General features: G+C 59.0%; 8 protein-coding genes across 8 annotated transcripts; 3 read left to right on the top strand and 5 right to left on the bottom strand.

The window, feature by feature from the left end:
- Positions 1 to 385: 385 nt before the first annotated feature.
- Positions 386 to 4,064, bottom strand: BDZ90DRAFT_231016 (hypothetical protein). Its single transcript, XM_025505686.1, has 6 exons — positions 3,415 to 4,064; positions 3,087 to 3,344; positions 2,592 to 3,006; positions 1,052 to 2,514; positions 588 to 974; positions 386 to 503 (listed from the first exon to the last, which is right to left on the bottom strand). The coding sequence occupies exons 1-6, from the start codon at positions 4,000 to 4,002 to the stop codon at positions 465 to 467; spliced, it is 3,150 nt and encodes a 1,049-aa protein (XP_025363625.1). The 5' UTR covers positions 4,003 to 4,064; the 3' UTR covers positions 386 to 464.
- Positions 4,065 to 4,262: 198 nt separating this feature from the next.
- On the top strand, positions 4,263 to 7,323 carry BDZ90DRAFT_231015 (hypothetical protein). The gene has a single exon (XM_025505685.1). It carries the CDS (start codon positions 4,359 to 4,361, stop codon positions 7,200 to 7,202), a length of 2,844 nt encoding a protein of 947 aa, XP_025363624.1. The 5' UTR covers positions 4,263 to 4,358; the 3' UTR covers positions 7,203 to 7,323.
- A 434-nt stretch (positions 7,324 to 7,757) lies between these two features.
- BDZ90DRAFT_226289 (hypothetical protein) lies at positions 7,758 to 8,541 on the bottom strand (the record flags this gene model as incomplete). The annotated part of the gene is made up of 3 exons (XM_025504704.1): positions 7,758 to 8,128; positions 8,171 to 8,269; positions 8,310 to 8,541. The coding sequence occupies 3 exons, from the start codon at positions 8,539 to 8,541 to the stop codon at positions 7,758 to 7,760; spliced, it is 702 nt and encodes a 233-aa protein (XP_025363623.1).
- A 121-nt stretch (positions 8,542 to 8,662) lies between these two features.
- Positions 8,663 to 9,380, bottom strand: BDZ90DRAFT_136841 (hypothetical protein). The gene has a single exon (XM_025503429.1). The coding sequence runs from the start codon at positions 9,231 to 9,233 to the stop codon at positions 8,784 to 8,786; it is 450 nt and encodes a 149-aa protein (XP_025363622.1). The 5' UTR covers positions 9,234 to 9,380; the 3' UTR covers positions 8,663 to 8,783.
- A 1,613-nt stretch (positions 9,381 to 10,993) lies between these two features.
- BDZ90DRAFT_136854 (low affinity ammonium transporter) lies at positions 10,994 to 12,992 on the top strand. Its single transcript, XM_025503430.1, has 3 exons — positions 10,994 to 11,126; positions 11,204 to 11,551; positions 11,640 to 12,992. The coding sequence occupies exons 1-3, from the start codon at positions 11,112 to 11,114 to the stop codon at positions 12,939 to 12,941; spliced, it is 1,665 nt and encodes a 554-aa protein (XP_025363621.1). The 5' UTR covers positions 10,994 to 11,111; the 3' UTR covers positions 12,942 to 12,992.
- Positions 12,993 to 13,375: 383 nt separating this feature from the next.
- BDZ90DRAFT_231010 (proteasome-domain-containing protein) lies at positions 13,376 to 14,821 on the top strand. The gene is made up of 3 exons (XM_025505684.1): positions 13,376 to 13,959; positions 14,039 to 14,233; positions 14,321 to 14,821. Exons 1-3 carry the CDS (start codon positions 13,423 to 13,425, stop codon positions 14,600 to 14,602), a joined length of 1,014 nt encoding a protein of 337 aa, XP_025363620.1. The 5' UTR covers positions 13,376 to 13,422; the 3' UTR covers positions 14,603 to 14,821.
- BDZ90DRAFT_278403 (hypothetical protein) lies at positions 14,735 to 15,878 on the bottom strand (the record flags this gene model as incomplete). Its single annotated transcript, XM_025509083.1, has 2 exons — positions 14,735 to 15,492; positions 15,584 to 15,878. 2 exons carry the CDS (start codon positions 15,876 to 15,878, stop codon positions 14,735 to 14,737), a joined length of 1,053 nt encoding a protein of 350 aa, XP_025363619.1.
- A 551-nt stretch (positions 15,879 to 16,429) lies between these two features.
- On the bottom strand, positions 16,430 to 18,914 carry BDZ90DRAFT_136797 (hypothetical protein). Its single transcript, XM_025503428.1, has 2 exons — positions 18,891 to 18,914; positions 16,430 to 18,590 (listed from the first exon to the last, which is right to left on the bottom strand). Exon 2 carries the CDS (start codon positions 18,496 to 18,498, stop codon positions 16,642 to 16,644), a length of 1,857 nt encoding a protein of 618 aa, XP_025363618.1. The 5' UTR covers positions 18,499 to 18,590; positions 18,891 to 18,914; the 3' UTR covers positions 16,430 to 16,641.
- Positions 18,915 to 19,144: the final 230 nt, after the last annotated feature.

Here is a 19,144-nt window from a genome sequence, read left to right as displayed (position 1 = left end):
AGGCCGAGGACCGATGTACCCGTTACGATGGGCTGTTGAGTGTGGGAGACGGGGTCGTGCGAGGATGAGGCCTGAGGGGCATATGACGACGATGCCGAGGCGAACGGTGTGGAAGACCACGTTTGGCCGGCGTGAAGTTGGTTGAGCATCGTTGGCCAAGAGATGCAATGATGGTGGTGAGGAGGAGAAGCTGGGAATGAGCCAAGCCGGACTGGAGCGACGAGATGGAGGCAGCCAGTCGAGCGCACAGACGTCCCCTCGAGAGCCACGCGTCCACCCGGCACCGACGCAGAGGCGAGGGAGCGGGCGCACGCTCAGCCACGCCTGCGCCTACGCCTACGCCTACCACAGCTCTTCATCACTTCACCGCCATGGCAGCATCGAAAGGCATACAAAGCGAATGATAGATTGGGATTGACATCTCTACAAGCGTATTGACAAAGGCGCTGCAGCCTCTTGAGTGCTCATCTCCTCTCGCGCACGAAGAAGGCCAGCCAAGTCAGCTGCAAGCAGAGGGTGAGGAGGGGGGCGAGGTTAGCTACAGCCATCCTTCCCTTTCCTCTTCGTACGATCTCGCATCGACTCACCGAAAGAGCATTGAACAGCAGGAAAGTCCCCGCCAGTAGAACGTTATCAAGCGCGAAGTTTTGCACCCTGAAACCAAAGCTGCTTAGCAACACACTGGCTGGCACCTCAATGTCGATTCCGTACTTGTGCTCCCTGAGCTGCAGACCATTCAACTGCGACACCAGCAGGCTCTCCAATGCCGAATGGAAGGGAGAGGCGTATAGCAGAGGGGTGAGCCACCAGCTGATCTTCTGCCTGTTGATGAGCAAGCCAGCAAAGAGAAGGGAGAGGAGCATGATGAGCGTGCCGAGCAGATTGGCCACTCCCGTGTCCTTGATGGAGACGGAGAGGAAGAAGACGATTGATGAGGTGGCCAGGGAGAAGAGGACCAGGGTCAGGATGAAGATCTGTGAGTGGGAGAGGCGCAGTAGCGTCAGCTCTCTGTCAAGGCAGTATTCGTCCCTCTCCCCGTGCTCATGCTTACCCAGAACTTGGCTACCTGCGGCACGAGCCCGACGGTAAAGTAGATGGTCGGCCCAAAGAGCAGGGGTGGGACCACCCTCAGTGGCAGATTGTCGAAGAGTAGCTTAGCCGCAAAGTAGGTCACCGGGCTGTAATACCCATTCGCTCTCTCCCTCACATAGAGCTGCCTCTCAGCCGCAAAGATGCCCAGACTCGTAAGCGTCGAGAATCCGAACAAGGCCAACGTGAAGAAGCACAGCCCCAATCGGTTCTGGAAGCCGGCTACGTCGTTAGTGACACCGTAGTAGAGGATCCCGACAAACAAGCCCAACAGGAGGGAGAGGGCGTAGTGCGCCAGCATGAGTTGCGGGTTGCGGTAGAGGTTCTTGAAGGAGCGACCGGAAAGAATACGGAGTTGTGTGAAGAGGGAGGCGGCCAGGTGCGAGCGCAGGACCTTGTCTGCTTCTTCTATATCGCTGCCGTTGGCGGGGATGAAGGAGCCTGTGGCTGTGGCGCCGGACTCTTCCTTGGCGATATCGCTGTTGGAGAAGGCTTCGATCAGAGCAGCGAGGCGAGGAGGTGTTTGCTGCTTAGATGCATGTCCGTTGCCGGAGGATGAGGCGAAAGCTCCGCGAATGCCAGCAGCCAGTCTCGAGCCCATTGTGCTGTTCGGCGTCGAATCACCGGGCGCAGCAGTCGAATTCGGCCTCGTCGTCAACTCGTGCAGCGAAGAGCGGTTTCTGAGCGTCGGTCCAGCCTCCTCATCCTGGTAGCCCTGCGTTGGGACCGGCATGGCCGCACTGCCCGGCGTAGGTGCAGTGCTCTGCTGCGCACTGCTGCTGGCACTGGACGTGAGGTCGATGAGGAACTCGAGGATGTTATGTCCCTCAGGGCAAGGGTGGCCAATGCCCGCAAAGTAGGCCGCGCATCGTGCCATGGGTCCTGAGTAGACCAGCTTGCCCGCCGAGAGGAGAACCAGCTTGTCGAGCAGGGACACAATCTTGCTTGACGGCTGGTGCAGCGACAGCACCACCGTACGATGATACTGCTGCGCTAGGTTGGTCAGGCACTCAACCACGTTGAGCGCATTCGCTGAGTCCAATCCCGAAGTCGGCTCGTCCAGGAACAGCACGCTAGGTGAAGTGACCAGCTCGCACGCAATCGACACCCTCCTCTTCTCGCCACCACTGATGCTCCTCGCTCCAGAATCGCCGATGCGTGAGTCCTTGATGTGGAGGATGCCCAACTCATTGAGCGTCTCAAGCGTACGATACTTCTTTGCTTCGATGGACATGACCCGGGGCAGGCGAAGCATGGCGCTGTAGAGGACCGTCTCATACACCGTGAGAGTGGGCATGAGGCAGTCCTCCTGGTCAACGAAGCCGGCAATGCGCTTAAAGGCGCCGTCTGAGACAGGACGGCCGTTGACCAGCGTTGTGCCGCCAATGATGCCGCGCTTCTCGCGCCGAGCGAGGAGGTCGAGGACTGCCGATGCGAGGGAAGGGAGAGAGACACGGTGAGTACGAGACGCTCGGTCCCCTCCAGTCTGCTCCCGTACTCACAGGTCGTCTTGCCTGCGCCAGAGGCTCCTACAAGAGCCATTACCTCACCAGGCCTCACGCTCCCGCTGATGCCCTCCAGCACCTTCTTCTCCCCGATTCTGTAGCTCAGGTCCTTGAAGCTGAGCGAAGCAGGCACATGTTCCGCCATCAATCTCGCTGCCTCATCCTCTGGTAACCGCACGCTGCCATACTCTTCGTGTTTGTCGTGCTGGCCCAGGAGCCACAGGGCTGTGGCGATTACGAAGACGAGAACGAGAGCACCCACGGCGGAGAAGGCCACCCAGAAGATGGCTCGCGGTGGTGGTAGAGGGGCATGATAGCCGGGGACTTGAGAGTAGTGAACACATTCACCTGCTTGGCAGGAGAGGAAGATGGCTGGGTCTCCAAAGACGTCGCTGATGAGGCCGTTCATTGCCTGCGCGCGTCAGGATTGAGAGAGATTGGTGAGCAAGCCGCGTCAGAAAAATCGCTCCAAGAGTCATCATCACCACTCACTGGTTCCTCAAAGTTGCACTTTCTGTCTCCGTTCTTGCCGCTCTTGCACGACATCGTCGCCGGCCCTTTGATATCCTCGCCCAGGAACTCGCCGATGTCGATGCTGCCCGACTCGCCGCAAAGCATTCGACCGGGGATGCATGAGCAGCTTGCCGTCTCGCACTTGTATCGGGTGTTGTTGCTCTCTGCTGTAAGCTCGACTTCCTCGCTACATTTAGTCAAGTCGCAATAGAAGGACTCTTTCTGGCCAATCCAGAACTGCGAGACAAAGGACGGGAGGTGAGCTATACAAAGCTACGCTCGGTCCGCCTACTCCTGACTTACGTACCTGGAAGTTGCAAGTCTGCGGCTCTTTCTCGCAGCTGAAGGTGACCTTGGGTGGTCTTCCCGGTAGTAAAGCTACGATCTGCTCATTCGTAACTTTGCACTCTTGGAAGCTCTGCCTCACAGTGGCGCCTCCGGCATAGCAAGTTCCGTTCTCACCCAGTCTCTCGCCACCCATCAGCACCTCGCCACAAGCGCTGTCCTCCTGACAGACATTACAATTCATCCCTCCCCATCCATCGTCACACTCGCAGACCCCATCTCCGTCCTCGCCCTCGCGGGGATAGCGCTGTTTGCCCTGCACGGGACTGCCGCAGAGAGGTGAGAGGCAGTCCTGCCCTCCGAAGCCAGTCGTGCAGTCGCATTGTCCATCGGACGGACGGCAGTGGCCCGCATTTGCGCAGTTGAAGGCAGGAAGTTGGCAATTGAAGCAAGGTGGGCACTCAGGTGGTCGAGGAGCTGCGAAGAGGGAGGATTGTGATGCCCACTCGAGGTTGGTGGTGCGAAGTGATGAGGATGAGGAGTTGCGGGAGGAGGCCGACGCAGCTGCGTCGCTGAAGATGGCCAGCCAGGCTGCGGTCATGATGAGCATCATCGACCATTTTGATGCCTTGGACGGCATCAAGTAGAATGCCATCGCAGCTGGTCTGTGGAGGGGAAGGTGGAATGGTTAGGTAGGAAAGGAGATTAAGTTGTAGCTCGACGTTGGGTGGCTTACCTCGGCTCAGCCTCAGTCCACGCTGCGAGGCAATCGTCCGTCTTGGCTGATCTGTGCGAGCCAGTTGGCTCAAGTCGCTCCGTTGGCCGCTGCGCCTGCGCCGCCGGCAATTTGAAAAGGGGACGAGAGCAACGCCCAAATCGCTGAATTGCTCTGCCCCTTGACTGCCTCGGCATCCTCTCCATCACTGCCATTGCGAGGAAACCTCCTACTTCTACGTCGCGCTAGCCATGACCCGCGCTTCTGCGGCAGGAGCGGCCTCGAACCACAATCATGGGCGGGCACCCTCCGGCTCACTCGGCCACGGCCACCTCGAGGCGCAGCAGCCTTCTCGTCTGTTTGAAGAGGTGCGGGTTGCCATCCTCGAGGCCAGAGAAGAGCAGACACAACGACAGGCGGAAGTCAATGGGGACGATGACGGAGAAGGAGGAGATGGTGAAGCCAGCCGGCTAATGGCCACCATTGAGACGACGCCCGTCTATCCTCTCCTCCAACTCATCCGCGGCGACGTTCGCCTAACTATCGACACAGGTCTGACGTGGGAGGAGCTCACAGGCCACGAGCTCAACTTCGCCGTTGTACGACCACTTGCCCGCAAGTACTCGAAGCTACACAGCCCTGCCATTCTGTACGCCTTTCTTGTCACCCGCATCTACTTCCTCAGGGAGGCAGACAGGGATTTGGCATACCAGAGCGTCAATCAGGCGCGCGCTAGCCTGTGCGAGATCTTAGCTATCAAGCTCCTCCGTACTTTCGCGAGCGATGGGCTCGACCTGGTCACCGCGCTCAGCGCTCCCTTCTGGCCGTTTGCTGGAGCAGACGAAGATGTCATGTCCAACGTCCATCGCCGCGGCTACGCAGAGAAGGACCCGCTCAATGAATCGACATCGACCCTCCAGCTGGCCATCTACTCTACCGCCAAGAAATTCATCGCTACTCCACTGGTGCAAAAGTGCGTTGACGGAATCTACAGCGGCAAAGTCGTTTTGGGCAACAGCAGCGCAGCAGGCCATGCAATCATCGACGACTCGTACAAGAAGAGGCCCGTCTGCTTCTACGACCCGGCTACTGCCCCCTTCCTCGACCATCGTCGTCTTCGTGTGCCCCGGGTACGCAGCTGGCTCGAAGCTGCAAACTTCGTCGCCATCCTTGCGGCGTACATCGTCTGTCTAGGCAGCGAAGGCACTCATGAGTGGACGGCGGCAGAAACCATCTTTATCATCTGGCTGATAGGATTGGCAATCGATGAGCTCGCCCAAGTCAAAGAGCACGGCTGGAGCGTATATGTCGGGTCTCTTTTCAATGTCCTTGACTCGGTATTCTGCGTCATTGGCTTCACCTGGTTCGGCATCCGCCTTGCCGGCCTCATCACAGGCAAGGCAGAGCACACCGAATTTGCATTCAACGTCCTCTCCCTCGGAGCCATCCTACTTTGCCCCCGTATGGCATCGCTACTGGTAAGCGACAATGTGCTCTTGCTCGCGCTTCGAGCCATGGTGGTGGAGTTCAGCTACTTTCTCGGCCTGGCCCTAGTGTTCTTCAGCGGCTTCCTCTGGACATTTTGGTCTCTCTCCGACTCGTCTAAGTGGACGCCAGCCACGATCGGCTGGCTGATGCTACGCTTCACCTTCGGAAACACGATCTCGCTCGAGCAGGCGCAGGAGTTTTCCCCGACGTTCGGACCGTGGCTTGTGGTAGCCTTTACTATCCTTGCACAGACGTTGCTCCTCACCATCTTGATCAGTCTGCTCTCTGCCACCTTCTCCCGCGTTGCTGCACATGCGCAAGAAGAGTCGCTTTTCCAACATAGCTACTCGACACTGCAAGGTGTCTCATCCGAGGCCCTCTTCTCCTACTTTCCGCCACTCAACATCCTCTGCCTCCTCATAGTCCTCCCGGCCACCTTCTTCTGCAGCCCACGCTGGGTGCACAAAGTCAATGTCTTCATCATCCGCCTCACCCACCTGCCCATACTCTTGACAATCAGGCTGGTGGAGCGACACGACTACTGGACTAGGGGCGTGGAGCTTGCTGCTGCGGAGACGAAGAAGGGTCTGAGGGGCCACTTGATTGAAAGATTGACGACTAAGAGACGGACGCAGTTCGACATCATCGAGGTGGCGTTCAGTGAGATTGTAGCCGAGGGGGAAGAGAGAGGCGACAGGGGAAGAGACGGCTCAACGGCAGCCAAGGACAGTAACCTGAGTAGCTACGACTCCCAGTATCAGCGGCGGCAAACCCAGGCGCAAGACCAGCAGCAGCAGACAAGCCAAGACTCGGGTCCAAAGGATACCCCCAGGGACCATCGCCAGCTGGAGCGGGTTGTGACGACCGACTCGGTGAAGAGCAATCGTAGCTATCCGGACAGTCCTGGAGCCACCATACGGCGTGCAAGAGATGCATTCGCCGCCGTCTCAGGGAAGGGCGGCAATGGCGGGAGGGTAGTCATTGTCAATGCCGGCAATGGAGGCAGTGGCGGCGGCGGCGGCGGCCAGCCATCCGGCGTCGACCTGATACGCCAAGACACCTTTGCCAGCCTCTTCTCACCATCGCGGCCGCAGCGCAAGGGCGGAATCAGGAGGGCCAGGACACAATCACCATCGATGCGTCCGCCGCAGGAGGAGGGCGAAGAAGATGGCGAGGGGGATGAAGACAAGCCTGCAAAGAGACGGGGCCTCTGGAGCAAGAGAAAGGCCGCTAAGCAGGCAGAGGCAGGTGCAGAGGCGGACACGAGTGCCTCATCGCAACGACGCAAGGAGCAGCTCAATCTCGACGACAGTGTGGAGCGAAAGGACTATGCCGAGAATGAAGAGCGGGAAGACGACGGTGATGAAGAAGCCTCAGACGACGATGACGGGAACGAGGCAGGCTCAGTCGGTAGCGAAGACGAGGACTCTGGGCCGAGCAACGCAGCCTGGGGCGACGTGATGTTGCGCTTCCTCGAGCGATTGGACGAGCAAGCCCAGACGACGGATCGGATCGAGGAGATGCTGAACAGGATTGTTGCATCGAAGGAGGGTGGAGAGCTTAGTGATGAGAAGCCCGGCGATCAAGCGGGAGAAGGTGGGAAGTGAAAGTGACCGGGACCGGGACCGTGACGGGGTGACCGGAGAGCAGGCGATTAGACGCCGTAGTGTACCCTTCGCCAAGTCCATGTCTTCAGACTCTGTAATTATGACCATCGTCATTCACCACACAAGTGCCGAAAGACGAGCGCGACAGAGACTGCTCTGAACGGAGAGGCGACTGGAGAGTCAAGGTCATGCCACTCCGATCGACTTGGTAGCGGCATGCTAGCCGCAGATGCCTGCAACCGCTACGACATGATGGGACTGCTCGTTCAGTGCCTTCCGGTGACCTTTGACGTCGCTCCCGATACTGCCTCAATGGAATCATCACGCGATTTGAGAGAAGGTGACTGGTCGGAAGTAAAGGACGCTCAGTGAGCGAAGGTAATGCCTGATGGACAAGAGAAGAGAGGAGCTCATCGTGGCCCTCTGCGCAATCGATGAGGTGTCACGCGGCCCGCTGCCCCGTTGATGTCGCATCCGCCGGTATCCTCTCTCTCTCGTATTCCTCTTCTCTCCGATGAATTGATACATTGTCTATGCCTACTACTACATAATGATCTAACGGAACCGATCGTCAGCCTTTCTCTTGCGAGGGCGGGCGACCGCGGCGCAAGGAGGAACATTGGTGTTCAAGCATCGCGTGATGCGACGGCCCTGGCACCGCTCCTCCCGAATGAGCTCGAACTTGGGGTAGTGCAGATGCATCGTGTCGATGACCGCAGCGACAACGTTCTCGTCAATTGCCAGCCACATCATCTCCATGTCCCCATCGAGCGACGATATGTCCTTGCCGGTCAGGTTCTTGGCAAGCTTCGTCATCCACTCTCGCGTCGAGCCACCCAAGACGCCGTCTCGACCGAACACTGTCATCGCAAAGGTGACGGCTGGGGACCGCGGTGAAGGAGTAGGAGAGAGCGTGAGAGAGTCAGCTGCAGCTCAAAGTCATCAGTGGCACTCTGAGCGACACTCACTCTCCTCGACAGTGTCCCCTTCCTCGCCACAGTACAGTCGATGCTGTACTTGTCGCTCGCCGAAGGGTAGCTGCAGCCCCTGATCGCTGATCGGCAGTCCTGAAATCAGCTGCGTGCAATTCCGACCTTTAACGCAGACCAACGGTCTGCCCAGCATATGCCCCTAGGTCTTGAGGCGAGTTTGTGTATTCGATGAAGGAGGCGTACACCCCCGGCCACTCGAACTGCCTGGTTAGGAGCTCGGGGTGCTCGCCAGCGAAGTCAAAGATCTCCTCTGCAGTTCCCAGGAAGAAGATCGCGATGGAGGGGCATTGCGCAACAAAGATAGTCGCGAGCTCATAGCGGGTGAAGCGCGAGAGCAGGGCGATCATCTCCTTGTGAAGCGGCTGGTTTGCGACTTCTCACTTGGCGGTCATTTCAGGGACGACGATTTCGACGTGGAGCTGTACCTCTGCAACCAGCAGCTGCCCCTCTGGCGAGCCAAGACGACGCTATACTGCCTGCATGTATTCTTGGGTGACGGGACCGCCCATCAGAGTCGGTCACCATTCGCGTCGTGCGGCTTGTAGGATCGCCGGCTGCCGCAGTTGGTGAAGCCGCGGCGCCATCAGCTCTACTGCCCTCCGGACGGCCTCGTGTTGCTCGTGAGCGCTTTGCCTATGCGACGAGAACGGCGTTTCTTCGTTTCTGTTGAACGACCCTGCCTGAGAATGATTGTGAGGGGGTCGATTGGCTGCGATAGGACGCAAAACGCTGTTGTGCGCAGTGCTGCCCATGAAGCTGCTCTCGGGAGCAGCAGCAGCCTGTTGGGAGTGAAATGAAGTCGATGGCCATCCGCCGATGACTTGCGTAGACCATGGGTTGGGCGGGTGGGTCGGTGCTGGGATAGGGAAAGGTAGAATCGGGACCGGGTACATATTGCCTGACAGCAAGAGAGCGAGAAGTCCGTTCTGCTGTAGCTGTTCTTGATCAAGGTGACGGAAGACTGGTATGATGAAGAGCAGGTGATCTCCAGCAGCCGGGGAGCCGGCCAGGGGCAAGAAGGCGACCGACCAGCCTTCATTGCTGATGGCGTGAATCAGATCTTAAGCCCTGTGATTGATTGGAGCTGGGCCCATGACCAGCCTTCCTCAGTCGGGAGGAGGAGGCATGCCTTGGTTGGTGCGGAGGTAACGGCGCACAGGCAGGAAAATGAGCTCGCCGCCCCGGGGTGGGGGAGGCTATTGAGCTTTGGCTCAGCTAGACTAGCCTACGATCAGAACCCTTCTGTGCCCGTATCTGGTTTCTTGAGCTCGAGTCTGTGTCTCCTCCAGCTTGCTCTCTTCTGAACTATCACTTTGATCGACGTGCTTCACATCACAGAGGCAGCCCGTCGAGAAGGACGTAGACCACCTCCCGAACCACCCGAGGGAGAAGGCTGAGGGAGGAGATTGCGATCGCCATGTCCATAGCAGCGACGGGGAAGATGCAAGGGAGTGGTGGAAAAGGGAGATAGCGAGCGGCTTCGATGGATGTGTCTTGCTCAGCCTTGCAGGCGGACAAAAGGGCAACCCGACTTCCATTGTGTGCCTGGATAACATTGGTGAACGGGTCGAAAGCCGGCCGTTCGAAGGCTGCAGGACGCAACGAAGCGTCAGCAATCGCGGCAGCCAAGCGCCATCGTGACAGCAAGGGCAGAATCATCATGAGCCGCCCTGAAATGTGATCATGTTTGAAGCTCTCTCGACTCTCAGCAATCACAGCTAGCCAATGCATTTCTCCCGCGTGCTCAGTGAGGCGTCAGCTCCCCTCGGACCCATGCAAAGCAGTCCACATACGGTGCGATGAGCGACTGGACCACGCATCGCGCGACTGCGTTGCTTGTCTTGCGCTCATGGACATGGTCATCTCAAAAGCCCGATCACAGATGTCAAAGTCGAGAGCAGTGCGCGTCGTCTACGGCTCGTCCCTCTCTGCAGAAACGGCGGTTTGCAACACCTTAGCATTGGTCCGGATACGGTCAATCAGTCGCTTTACGCCCTTTCCGCCAGTCGGAACGGAGGCTAGCAATGGATACTGCTCAGCGAAAGGGATGCTCCTTAGCCAAGTTTGTGCCCCGTAGCCAAAGGCTGGACGCTCGTACACGCTGTTCAAGATAAGAGGCCTTGTGGACTCGCCGACGTACGGCTGCATCAGTCTGCCGCTTCGTGCCTTGGCCTTGTAATCTCGATTGGATTGAGCTTCCCGCGTCCCCGCGTAAGAGAGAGAGAGGTACAACCGACCTCACGATCAGTACGATCCCCGGGTCTTTGTCTCTTCTCCTACCTCTCAACAAATCAATGCTCGGTTGATGTCTTGGCGACGCCCAAGGCGTTGAAAGATGACGATGGTCATCCGTGTCGTGTGAGGACGATTTCCAAGCCAGCCCGACCGAAAGAGGACAGCTGCAAACGCAACGTCGAGCCGGTCGAAAGATAAGGATGCCTCTTGTCTTGTGCCCGTCTCATGCATTCGCGCTTGAAATCGCACAGCGGCGATCGACGAGAGCGAGGGAGACGCAGAGCGCCCGGCGTCTGGCTGGGACGGGCTACGCTACGCGGGCGGTCTGGCTCCGCTTGCAGAGAGATACGGTGGTGCCTGGTCGCATCGACGACTGCAAGTTGTTGTGGCGGGTCGAGGTGGGATCGAGAGATAGAAGCCAGAAAGGCGGCCCTTCTTCTTCTTGACTCTTTACCACTACCATCCTTTCCCCTGACTCGACTCGTGACTCGTGTTGTGAGAGCAAGGCCGCTCACTGGTAGATTCATTCATCCTCGCCGCCCTCGCCGCTCTCGCCGTTCTCGCCGTCTCGTCCCCTCGTACTCTCGTCTTTCTTGGGATCTTCCTTGTCTGGCAGCATCTCCGAGGCCCTGCTCTTCCATACCTCCTCAATCTCGACCTCGCACACTCACGGACTGCAACCATGGTCAACATTACTGTGAGCACTTTGACGGCAGTCCTCACCTCTTGTGCGCAGCATCTTCTGACCTTGTCAGCCTCCCTCTACAATCGCAGTTCGGCGCAGTCGCTGCCCCCTCGGCAGCCGCTCCAGCGGCAGACAACCCGATTCAAACCGCAGGTCTCGACTTCATCGTGACCTATGGCTCCCCTGGCTCTGAAATGGTCCAGGGCTACTCTACGGGAGACATGGCTTGGATCTTGACCTGCACCGCCCTCGTCTGGCTCATGATTCCGGGACTCGGATACCTTTACTCGGGCCTTACTCGAAGGAAGAATGCGCTTCACATGCTCTTGCTCACAATGATGGCCTTGGCTGTTGTCAGCTTCCAGTGGTTCTTCTGGGGTTACTCCTTGACCTTCTCCTCGACGGGAGGTGCCTTCTTCGGCAATCTGCGTAACTTTGTGCGTGCGGGATGCCTAGAGTCGCTTCCATTCGAGTCAAGTGCGCTGATCATGTCTTCACTTCTCCCCCTCGCCGCCCCTCTTACAGGGTTTCATGGGCGTCCTCGAGGAGCCAGCAGGTGGATCGTCGAACCGCCTGCCGGAGATCATCTATGCCGGCTACGAAATGATGTTCGCCGCCCTTGTTCCCGCCATTGCGATCGGTGCCGCCTGTGAGCGAGCTCGCGTGTGGCCGTTCCTCATTTTCACCTTCGTCTGGGCCACGCTCGTCTACGACCCTATCGCACACTGGATCTGGGCCCCTCAGGGCTGGGCATTCAAGTGGGGCGTCCTCGACTACGCTGGCGGTGGACCCGTCGAGATCTGCTCCGGTATCACTGGTCTGGTCATCTCCTACTACTTGGGCAAGCGTCGCGGCTACGGTACGGAGCGCCTTCTCTTCAAGCCGCACAACGTCTCGCACATTGTCCTCGGAACCGCTTTCCTCTGGTTCGGCTGGCTGGGCTTCAACGGCGGATCGTGCTTCACTGCATCGCTGCGAGCGGGCATGTCCGTCATGACGACGAACACGGCTGCCTCTGTTGCCGGTATCACATGGATGCTCCTCGACTACCGCCTTGAGCGCAAGTGGTCCGTCGTAGGCTTCTGCACAGGTGCCATTGCCGGTCTGGTAGCAATCACCCCGGCTGCGGGCTTCATTGGCGTGCCAGCATCCGTTCTTGTAGGGTTCCTCTCTGCAGTCGTGTCCAACTTTGCGACGGGAGTCAAGGTATTCATGCGCTGCGACGACGCCATGGACGTATTCGCTGTGCACGCCCTTGCGGGTTACGTCGGACTCATCCTGACCGGCTTGTTCGCACAAGCCTCCGTAGCAAACAATGACGGCATCCTGGTCATCTCGGGCGGATGGTTGGACCACCACTACTACCAACTCGCCCAGCAGATTGCCTGGATCGTTGCCGCGACGGCTTGGACCGGAGGAGTCACCTTCGCAATCATGCTTGTTCTCGACCACATCCCCGGAATCGGTCCCTTCCGCGCCAGCGAGACGGCTGAGATCATCGGCGTGGATGAGGAGCAGCTGGGCGAGTTTGCATACGACTATGCGCTCTTCAACCGTGACTTGGAAGGCAACTGCTCGCCTGCTTACCTGGAGGGGCAGAACAAGTTGGACCTGTACGAGGGTCAGAAGGGCGGCAACGGCAGCTCTGATGGAGCTGCGGCGCCTGCAGCTGGTGAGGCACTGGGCCCTGCTTCTTCGGGCTCTTCAGGACAGCAGGCCGCTTCGCGCACCGTGGCCGAGGCTGAGGCCGCTAAGCCTACGACGGAGACGGTCGACGAGAAGGCGATGCAGCATGCAGCGCCGCAGGACGCCAGCGCTCGCCACTGAGCAGGCGCTCCCCTCGTGCCTACCCACTTGTTGTTCATACCCGACTCCAGCCCCATCTTCCCCTCTTCTTAGACACCTTATCCTCTCTTGCCACTGTCACGGCTATCGCAATCCCTTACCCCTCTCGACTGCTGGCCTGCGCGCGCTACCCCTTCTTCGCGGCCTTCTTGTTGCATCGCTGATTAATTCAAGCAGATTTTTGTCAAAGCCAGCGAGTGCGTCCTTTGTCTGCTCCTTCATGATACATTGCGAGACGTGGCAAAGCTGACAAGAAGGGTGAGCCTGGGCGGAGTGGAAGTCACGCTGAGCTGAAGTGAGGCGAGAGCGAGGCCGAGCGAGTCGTCGATCCGCGCGCTTGCGTGGCCCGAGCGACCTGAGACGGAGACGACGACGGCGACGGCGGCGGCGGCGGCGGCGACGAGCACGACGGTGCCCTTTCCTCCATCATCACCACACCACACAACACTCCTTGTCCGCAAAGATGTCATTGGCATCAACAATTTCCCGCTTCAGCGGTGCAAGCGGGAGCAGCTCACTCTCTTCCGCAGGCCCGTCAGATGCACACGACCTCTCGTCCGACTTCGATGCCCCTACCTTTGCCTTGCCCGCCAATGGAGCTGGCCCAGCCTCGTTCCTTTCCCAGTTCACAGACGTAGACTCGTCGAACCCCTCCGCCCGCATCAAGCTCCACCACGGCACCACTACCCTCGCTTTCCGCTACCAGGGTGGCATTCTCGTCTGTGTAGACTCACGAGCAACAGCGGGGTCCTACATCGCCTCGGGAACGGTCAAGAAGGTCATCGAGATCAACCCTTACCTTCTTGGAACTATGGCCGGTGGTGCAGCTGACTGCCAGTATTGGGAGACGTATTTGGGGATCCAGTGCAGACTGCATGAGCTCAGGAATAAGGAGAGGATCAGTGTGGCTGCGGCGAGCAAGTACCTGGCAAATCTAGTATATGGATACAAGGGGATGGGCCTTAGCATGGGTACTATGATCTGCGGGTGGGACAAGACGGTGAGCATGCGACAGAGCCATTGGATCCCCCTCCGCGGAGTCCTGACTGATCTCTTCTTTCTCCTCGCCATCGCATCAGGGCCCTGCCCTCTTCTACGTCGACTCGGATGGCTCTCGACTGAAGGGCGACGTCTTCTCCGTCGGCTCAGGCTCCACCTTTGCGTACGGTGTGCTTGACCAGGGTTACAAGTGGGATCTGACCGACGAAGAGGCTATGGAGCTGGGTAGGAGGGCAATCTACGCTGCGCAGCACCGCGATGCGTACTCTGGTAACGTGAGTCACGCGCGATCCCCCCCCCCCCCGCCACTGACATTGACATAGACACTGATCGTAACAACTCTCATTTCTCGCCCTACGCAGACTCTCAATCTCTACACAGTCAAGGAGCAAGGATGGGTCTACCACGGCAACCTGGACGCGGCCGACCTCCACTACGGGGGACCACCTGCTGGTCACCCGGCATCGCAGGGATCGAAGGCTGGAGAGGGATACGGATATGAGGTCCGTACGCAAGGTCTCAGTAGCAAGGACACGCAGAGGGAGGGAGAGCAGAGGCCCGCGGGAGAGACACCTCAGCCAGCTGCTGTGCCCGGAAGTGCGAGCCAGGGGCCGACGACTGCTGGAACAGGTTCAGGAGCGTGATTAGCAGAGACTGAAGGGATAGAAAGAGGATCGAGTGGCGAAGCGATCGAATGGCCATTTCAGAGTTCACACGACTGTACGCTGTGAAGCAGTGACTCCCAACATCGTCCTGTCTGACGCCCCCCGCCCCGCCTACTTCTTCTTGCCCGTCTCCTTCCTCAAAGGCGACCCCGCCCTAGCCTGTCTGCCACCACTCATCCAGTCCAAATCATCCACATCGAACATGCTAGCCCTCTTGCGTGGCTGGCTGCCCGGCTGCTGCTGAGTCTGCGGGGTAGCAGAGGGGCTAGAGGGAGTGGCACCCTTCCTGGAAGACGAAGGGGCAGAACGCTTCGACTGAAGAGCCTCTGCACCCCACTGCTTTTCCTCTGCAGCTGGCGCACGTCCAGGTGCCTGCGATCCCGCAGCGGCGAAGTTGCCCTTACCAGCCCCACCGAATCGACGCCTGAAGCGCTCCATCCTGCCCTGCTCCTCACCACTGTCTCCCTCGGAGCTAGCTGCTCCTAGGCCGCGCTCGAGCATCTTTGGGTTCCAGAGCGGGTGGTTCGTCGTGTCCTTGGTGAGGCGGGAGACGGAGCGCGGCGAGGTGGTAGTCATTGCGATGGAGGAGCCATCGGCTAGGTAGGTGATCGAGGGGAAGCGGGGCGTTGGGTGGGGAAGAGGGAGGGGCTGACGGGAGGAGGAGGCTGCACCCAACGCTGAACTTGATGAGAAAGCACGGCGTGTCGATGGGGTAGCTGAAGGAGCAGCATTGTTGCTTGTGCTCGCAGTAGTACCACCTCCGCAGCGCAGGATCCCCTTGAAGGCGGCGAGGTCGGCGAGTTGAGACTTGCGCCCTTGCTTGATCGTGTCGTTGTCTCCCAACTCGGTGTCCTTGGTGATGCGAAGCTCTGTATGGCGCGAAAGTACACACAGGAATGTCAGTTCGATCTTTTCAAAGAGGAATGTATGCCCTCGATATGTCGACCTGCAGCCACTCACGATACACCTCGTCCTCTCCCGGCTTCCTGACAGCTTGCGCCACATTCTCCCTCAATATCCTCGCGACATCGGTCCACTCCTTGACGAACTCGTCGCTCAGCTTGTTGCCTCCCGTGCCACCTCCTCCGCCAGCAGCAGCCGCTGGTGGCATCTTCTCGCGGACATAGTTGCGCCAGGCGGCCATCATGCGGGCATCGTCGCGGAAGGTGGCGCGAGAGGAGCGAAGAAGAAGACGATAGAGGGAGGGAAGAGTATGCGCCGCTGCGCTGGGGGCGCTGGAGGCCGATGATGCCATGTTGTTGATTCGAGGAGCAGTGGCTCAGCTATGTGATCGATCGATGAAGGATGATGGCGAAGATGTGAAGAAGCCAAATCGCTCCTCCTCCCGCTCTCTCCTTGGCCGACTTTTCCACACGAGCGCGGTCCGTCCTTCTCCGCCCGAGAGGCCATTACGGGGAGTGCTCACAGTGACAGCTTCGCTCTTTCAAAAGACATGACCGTGTGCTCGCCATTCCAGGATACGACCATGAGATTGATGACGGCAGAGAGAGAAAAGACCGAATTGCGCAAAGAAGGTGCTAAAGAAAAGGTGGCCGCCAGCGGCGACGTTCACAGCGACGGCGCAGAGCAATGACGAGGAGAGGAGCGAGCGAGCGAGGAAGCGATGATACAGAAGGCTGTGGGAGCGCGGAGGTGCCCATGAATCAATAAATGGTAAAGCAGAGGGGAAGCAAGGCCATATGTACGCTACTACTAGCAGGTGACGAGGGAGGGAAGAAAGACGGCTAGGGAAATGTGGGGCAGCTCCTACGGCTTGCGCGGGGGCGGGGGCCAATCGGGTACGAGTGACTGGTGTGGAGTCGCGAAGACCGACGAAGAGATCAGCCGATCTGTGAGGCTGTGCTGCGGCCGTGTCAGGCCCTAATGTGAGGATCACGAGAAGATCGAGACGTCCTTGCAGCTGTCCTCGCAGAGGTGACTCTTGGGGGCAAGGGAGTCGCTGTCCATGGGCAGGTGCTAATGGTGGTGTCCCAAGGTGGAGTGAATAGTCTGCCACTCTAATTATCGTCGAATGTCTCTTTGAATTTGCTTCCCGCCACCCCAATACTGTTCTGTCTGACCAGCGGCGGGCTCTTAGCCTGACTCGGCATCCGTGGAGGGTCGAGCCACGGCCGACTGGTCGTCGTCCCGGCAGAAGCGACAGCATCGCTACTGTGGCTGGCAGGCAAAGCGGGCACGGGTGGGACATTCTCCTCGCCTCCTGCGGCTGCCCGTGTGGTTTGAATGGTCGGCACGCTCGACGAAGAGGGTGCGCGTTGCATGCTTTTCTTCCATTCGGAGGCACGAGGCGTGTAGGCCCAGCTGGTTGCTACGGGTGAGGTGGGGGCGGTGGGCGAGGTTGGGCCCCCGTTCGATTCGGCTGACGACGACGTTGCACCGCGCCGCGAGAGTGAAGCGCTGCGCTTCCCCTTCGCAGTCGAAGACGACGCCGTACTTGCGTTCGACTTCTTGACCGGAGGAGTGGGCTGCTTGAGTCGGATGACTGATGAGATACGGCCGGCGATACCGCCTTGACCCTGGCTTGAGGCTGCGTCTCCACTCGCTCCAGCTAAAGGCGCCTCTTTCGCAGCAGCGGCGGCAGCGATTGGTGGAGCAGCCGCTGCTGCAGTGGTTGCGAAGCTGCCGTGCCCTGCCGAGCTTTCTGTAGGGCTTGCAAAAGGATTGGAACCTGTTGCGTGCGAAGATGAGGTCGGCGAGGTAGGACTGCGGAACGGATCGACATCTTCTCCTGACGCTGAAGAGGTAACGCCAGCGGTAGGAGCATCGAGAGGGACGGCAGTAATTGTTCCTCCCGTCTGCGCGGTACGCATCGACGCAGAGTCGTCTGCGCCTGCGCTGCCCGCTGTCGTGTAGTGCGAGGCCGTCGTAGCTGTCGTATAGCGGCTTCGCTGACTTCGTTGCGAGGAGGCGCGTTTGATGGAGGCTTTCCGAGTCGGTACGAGGACGCCAGCTGCCCCTGCCGCCGCGGCTGCGTGGGCGGATTTCGGTGATGCAGGTGTGCCCACGGGCGCAGCAGCTTCTTCCGTACGTGGGCGCTCGACGCTTGCTCGCGATACAGCTCTTGAGGGCTCTCTGCTGATGCCTCCCTCACTGAGCCCACTCTCGCCAATGATGCTGAGCGGATTGGAGTCTTCCCTCTTGCGGGCAGGGCGTATATGACCTTGGCTGCTCGGCGAGTCGCTCTGATCTGACTCGGCGCCAGAGAAGTCTTCGCTGTCTGATGTCGGGCCTCGAGCAGCGCCTGCTTCGGCTTCGACATCGCGCTCTGGCTGAGCAGCCGACAAGGTCGCAGCGGCGAGAGCGCCTGAACGGATTCTGTCCGAGTACTTCCTCCTCCTCTTCTTGCTCCCTGACCTGCTGATCGCTTGCTCTTCTTCGTCATCGGATGATGAGATCTTCCAAACTCGCTCTGCGACTTCCCGATCGCGATGCTTGGTGCTTCCGCTGCGCTTGAGAGATGTAGCCGCGCCTGCTGCAGTCACGCCGCCAGCCGCAGCGTCGTGCCCATCGTTGCTGGCCACACCTCGAGTGGTTGTGGCAGCTTCTGTGCTATCCTCACTGGATAGATGCTGGTGCCCTCCTGCTGCTCTTCCTCTTCCAGCCTCTTTCTTCTCCTTTGCAACAGCGCGGGCCACCTTCTGCGAGAAGCGTCGTTCCCTCGCCTCTTTTAGAGATTGACTACGACCGAGCTTCGATGCAATCGAGTTGCCTCTTGTGAGCCTCTTCTCTTCCCTATCCCTCTTTTCCTCTTCTTCCCTCACGACCAATGTGACATTGCGTAGCATAGAGCGCCTCTGCCTGCTCTTTCTCCTTCGTCGCACAACATACCACGTTGCCAGGATCAGGGCGACCATCAGCAAGACGATCGGGATAAGGAAGAGGAGCCATAGATGGTTGAAGCCATTGCCTTGGCTCGGCGTAGGATCGCTCGTGTTATTCGGGGAGCCTGCGGCGCCTGAGAAGATGGGCGGTGATGAAGACGACGGTGAGGAAGCTCCATCCATTGCCTGGCTTGGACGTGTTGGGAGATGTAGGTCGCTTGGTGGTTTGAAGCGTCAGAAGAAAGGGCCAGCCAGCCAGCCGCAGAGACGATTATGACGCCCACCTCTCTCTGTTGCTTGTGTCTGCTTGCGTGCCTGAAATTGATGAGAGAGGGAGAGAGAGGGCGAAATGCGCAAAGTGCGATGCCCTTCGGAAGAGCGGCGACTTTGCGAACAGCGGCGCCGAGGGGAGTTGAGGTAGGAGCGGATCGAGACGACGAGGCTACGTCTGTAGTGGCTCAAAGGTGAGCAGGTGTGCAACGCAAGAGAAGGTGAGGACGAGAAAGGGGGGATAGTACACGACAGAGACGAGGGAGTGAAGGAGCGCGAGCGAAACGTGAACGACGATGATGAGAGCTGCAACCACGAACGAAGCCGTCGGTCGGCTCTCGCTGCTCTCGAAACGCCCGCCTTGCCTGCCTGCGCTAGCCGCCTCTTTCTTGGCCCAGACACAGTGTAG

The sequence above is a fragment of the Jaminaea rosea genome (assembly GCF_003144245.1).
Source record: "Jaminaea rosea strain MCA 5214 unplaced genomic scaffold BDZ90scaffold_3, whole genome shotgun sequence".
Lineage (NCBI taxonomy): Eukaryota > Fungi > Basidiomycota > Exobasidiomycetes > Microstromatales > Jaminaea > Jaminaea rosea.
This window is presented reverse-complemented; position numbering and strand designations above follow the sequence as displayed.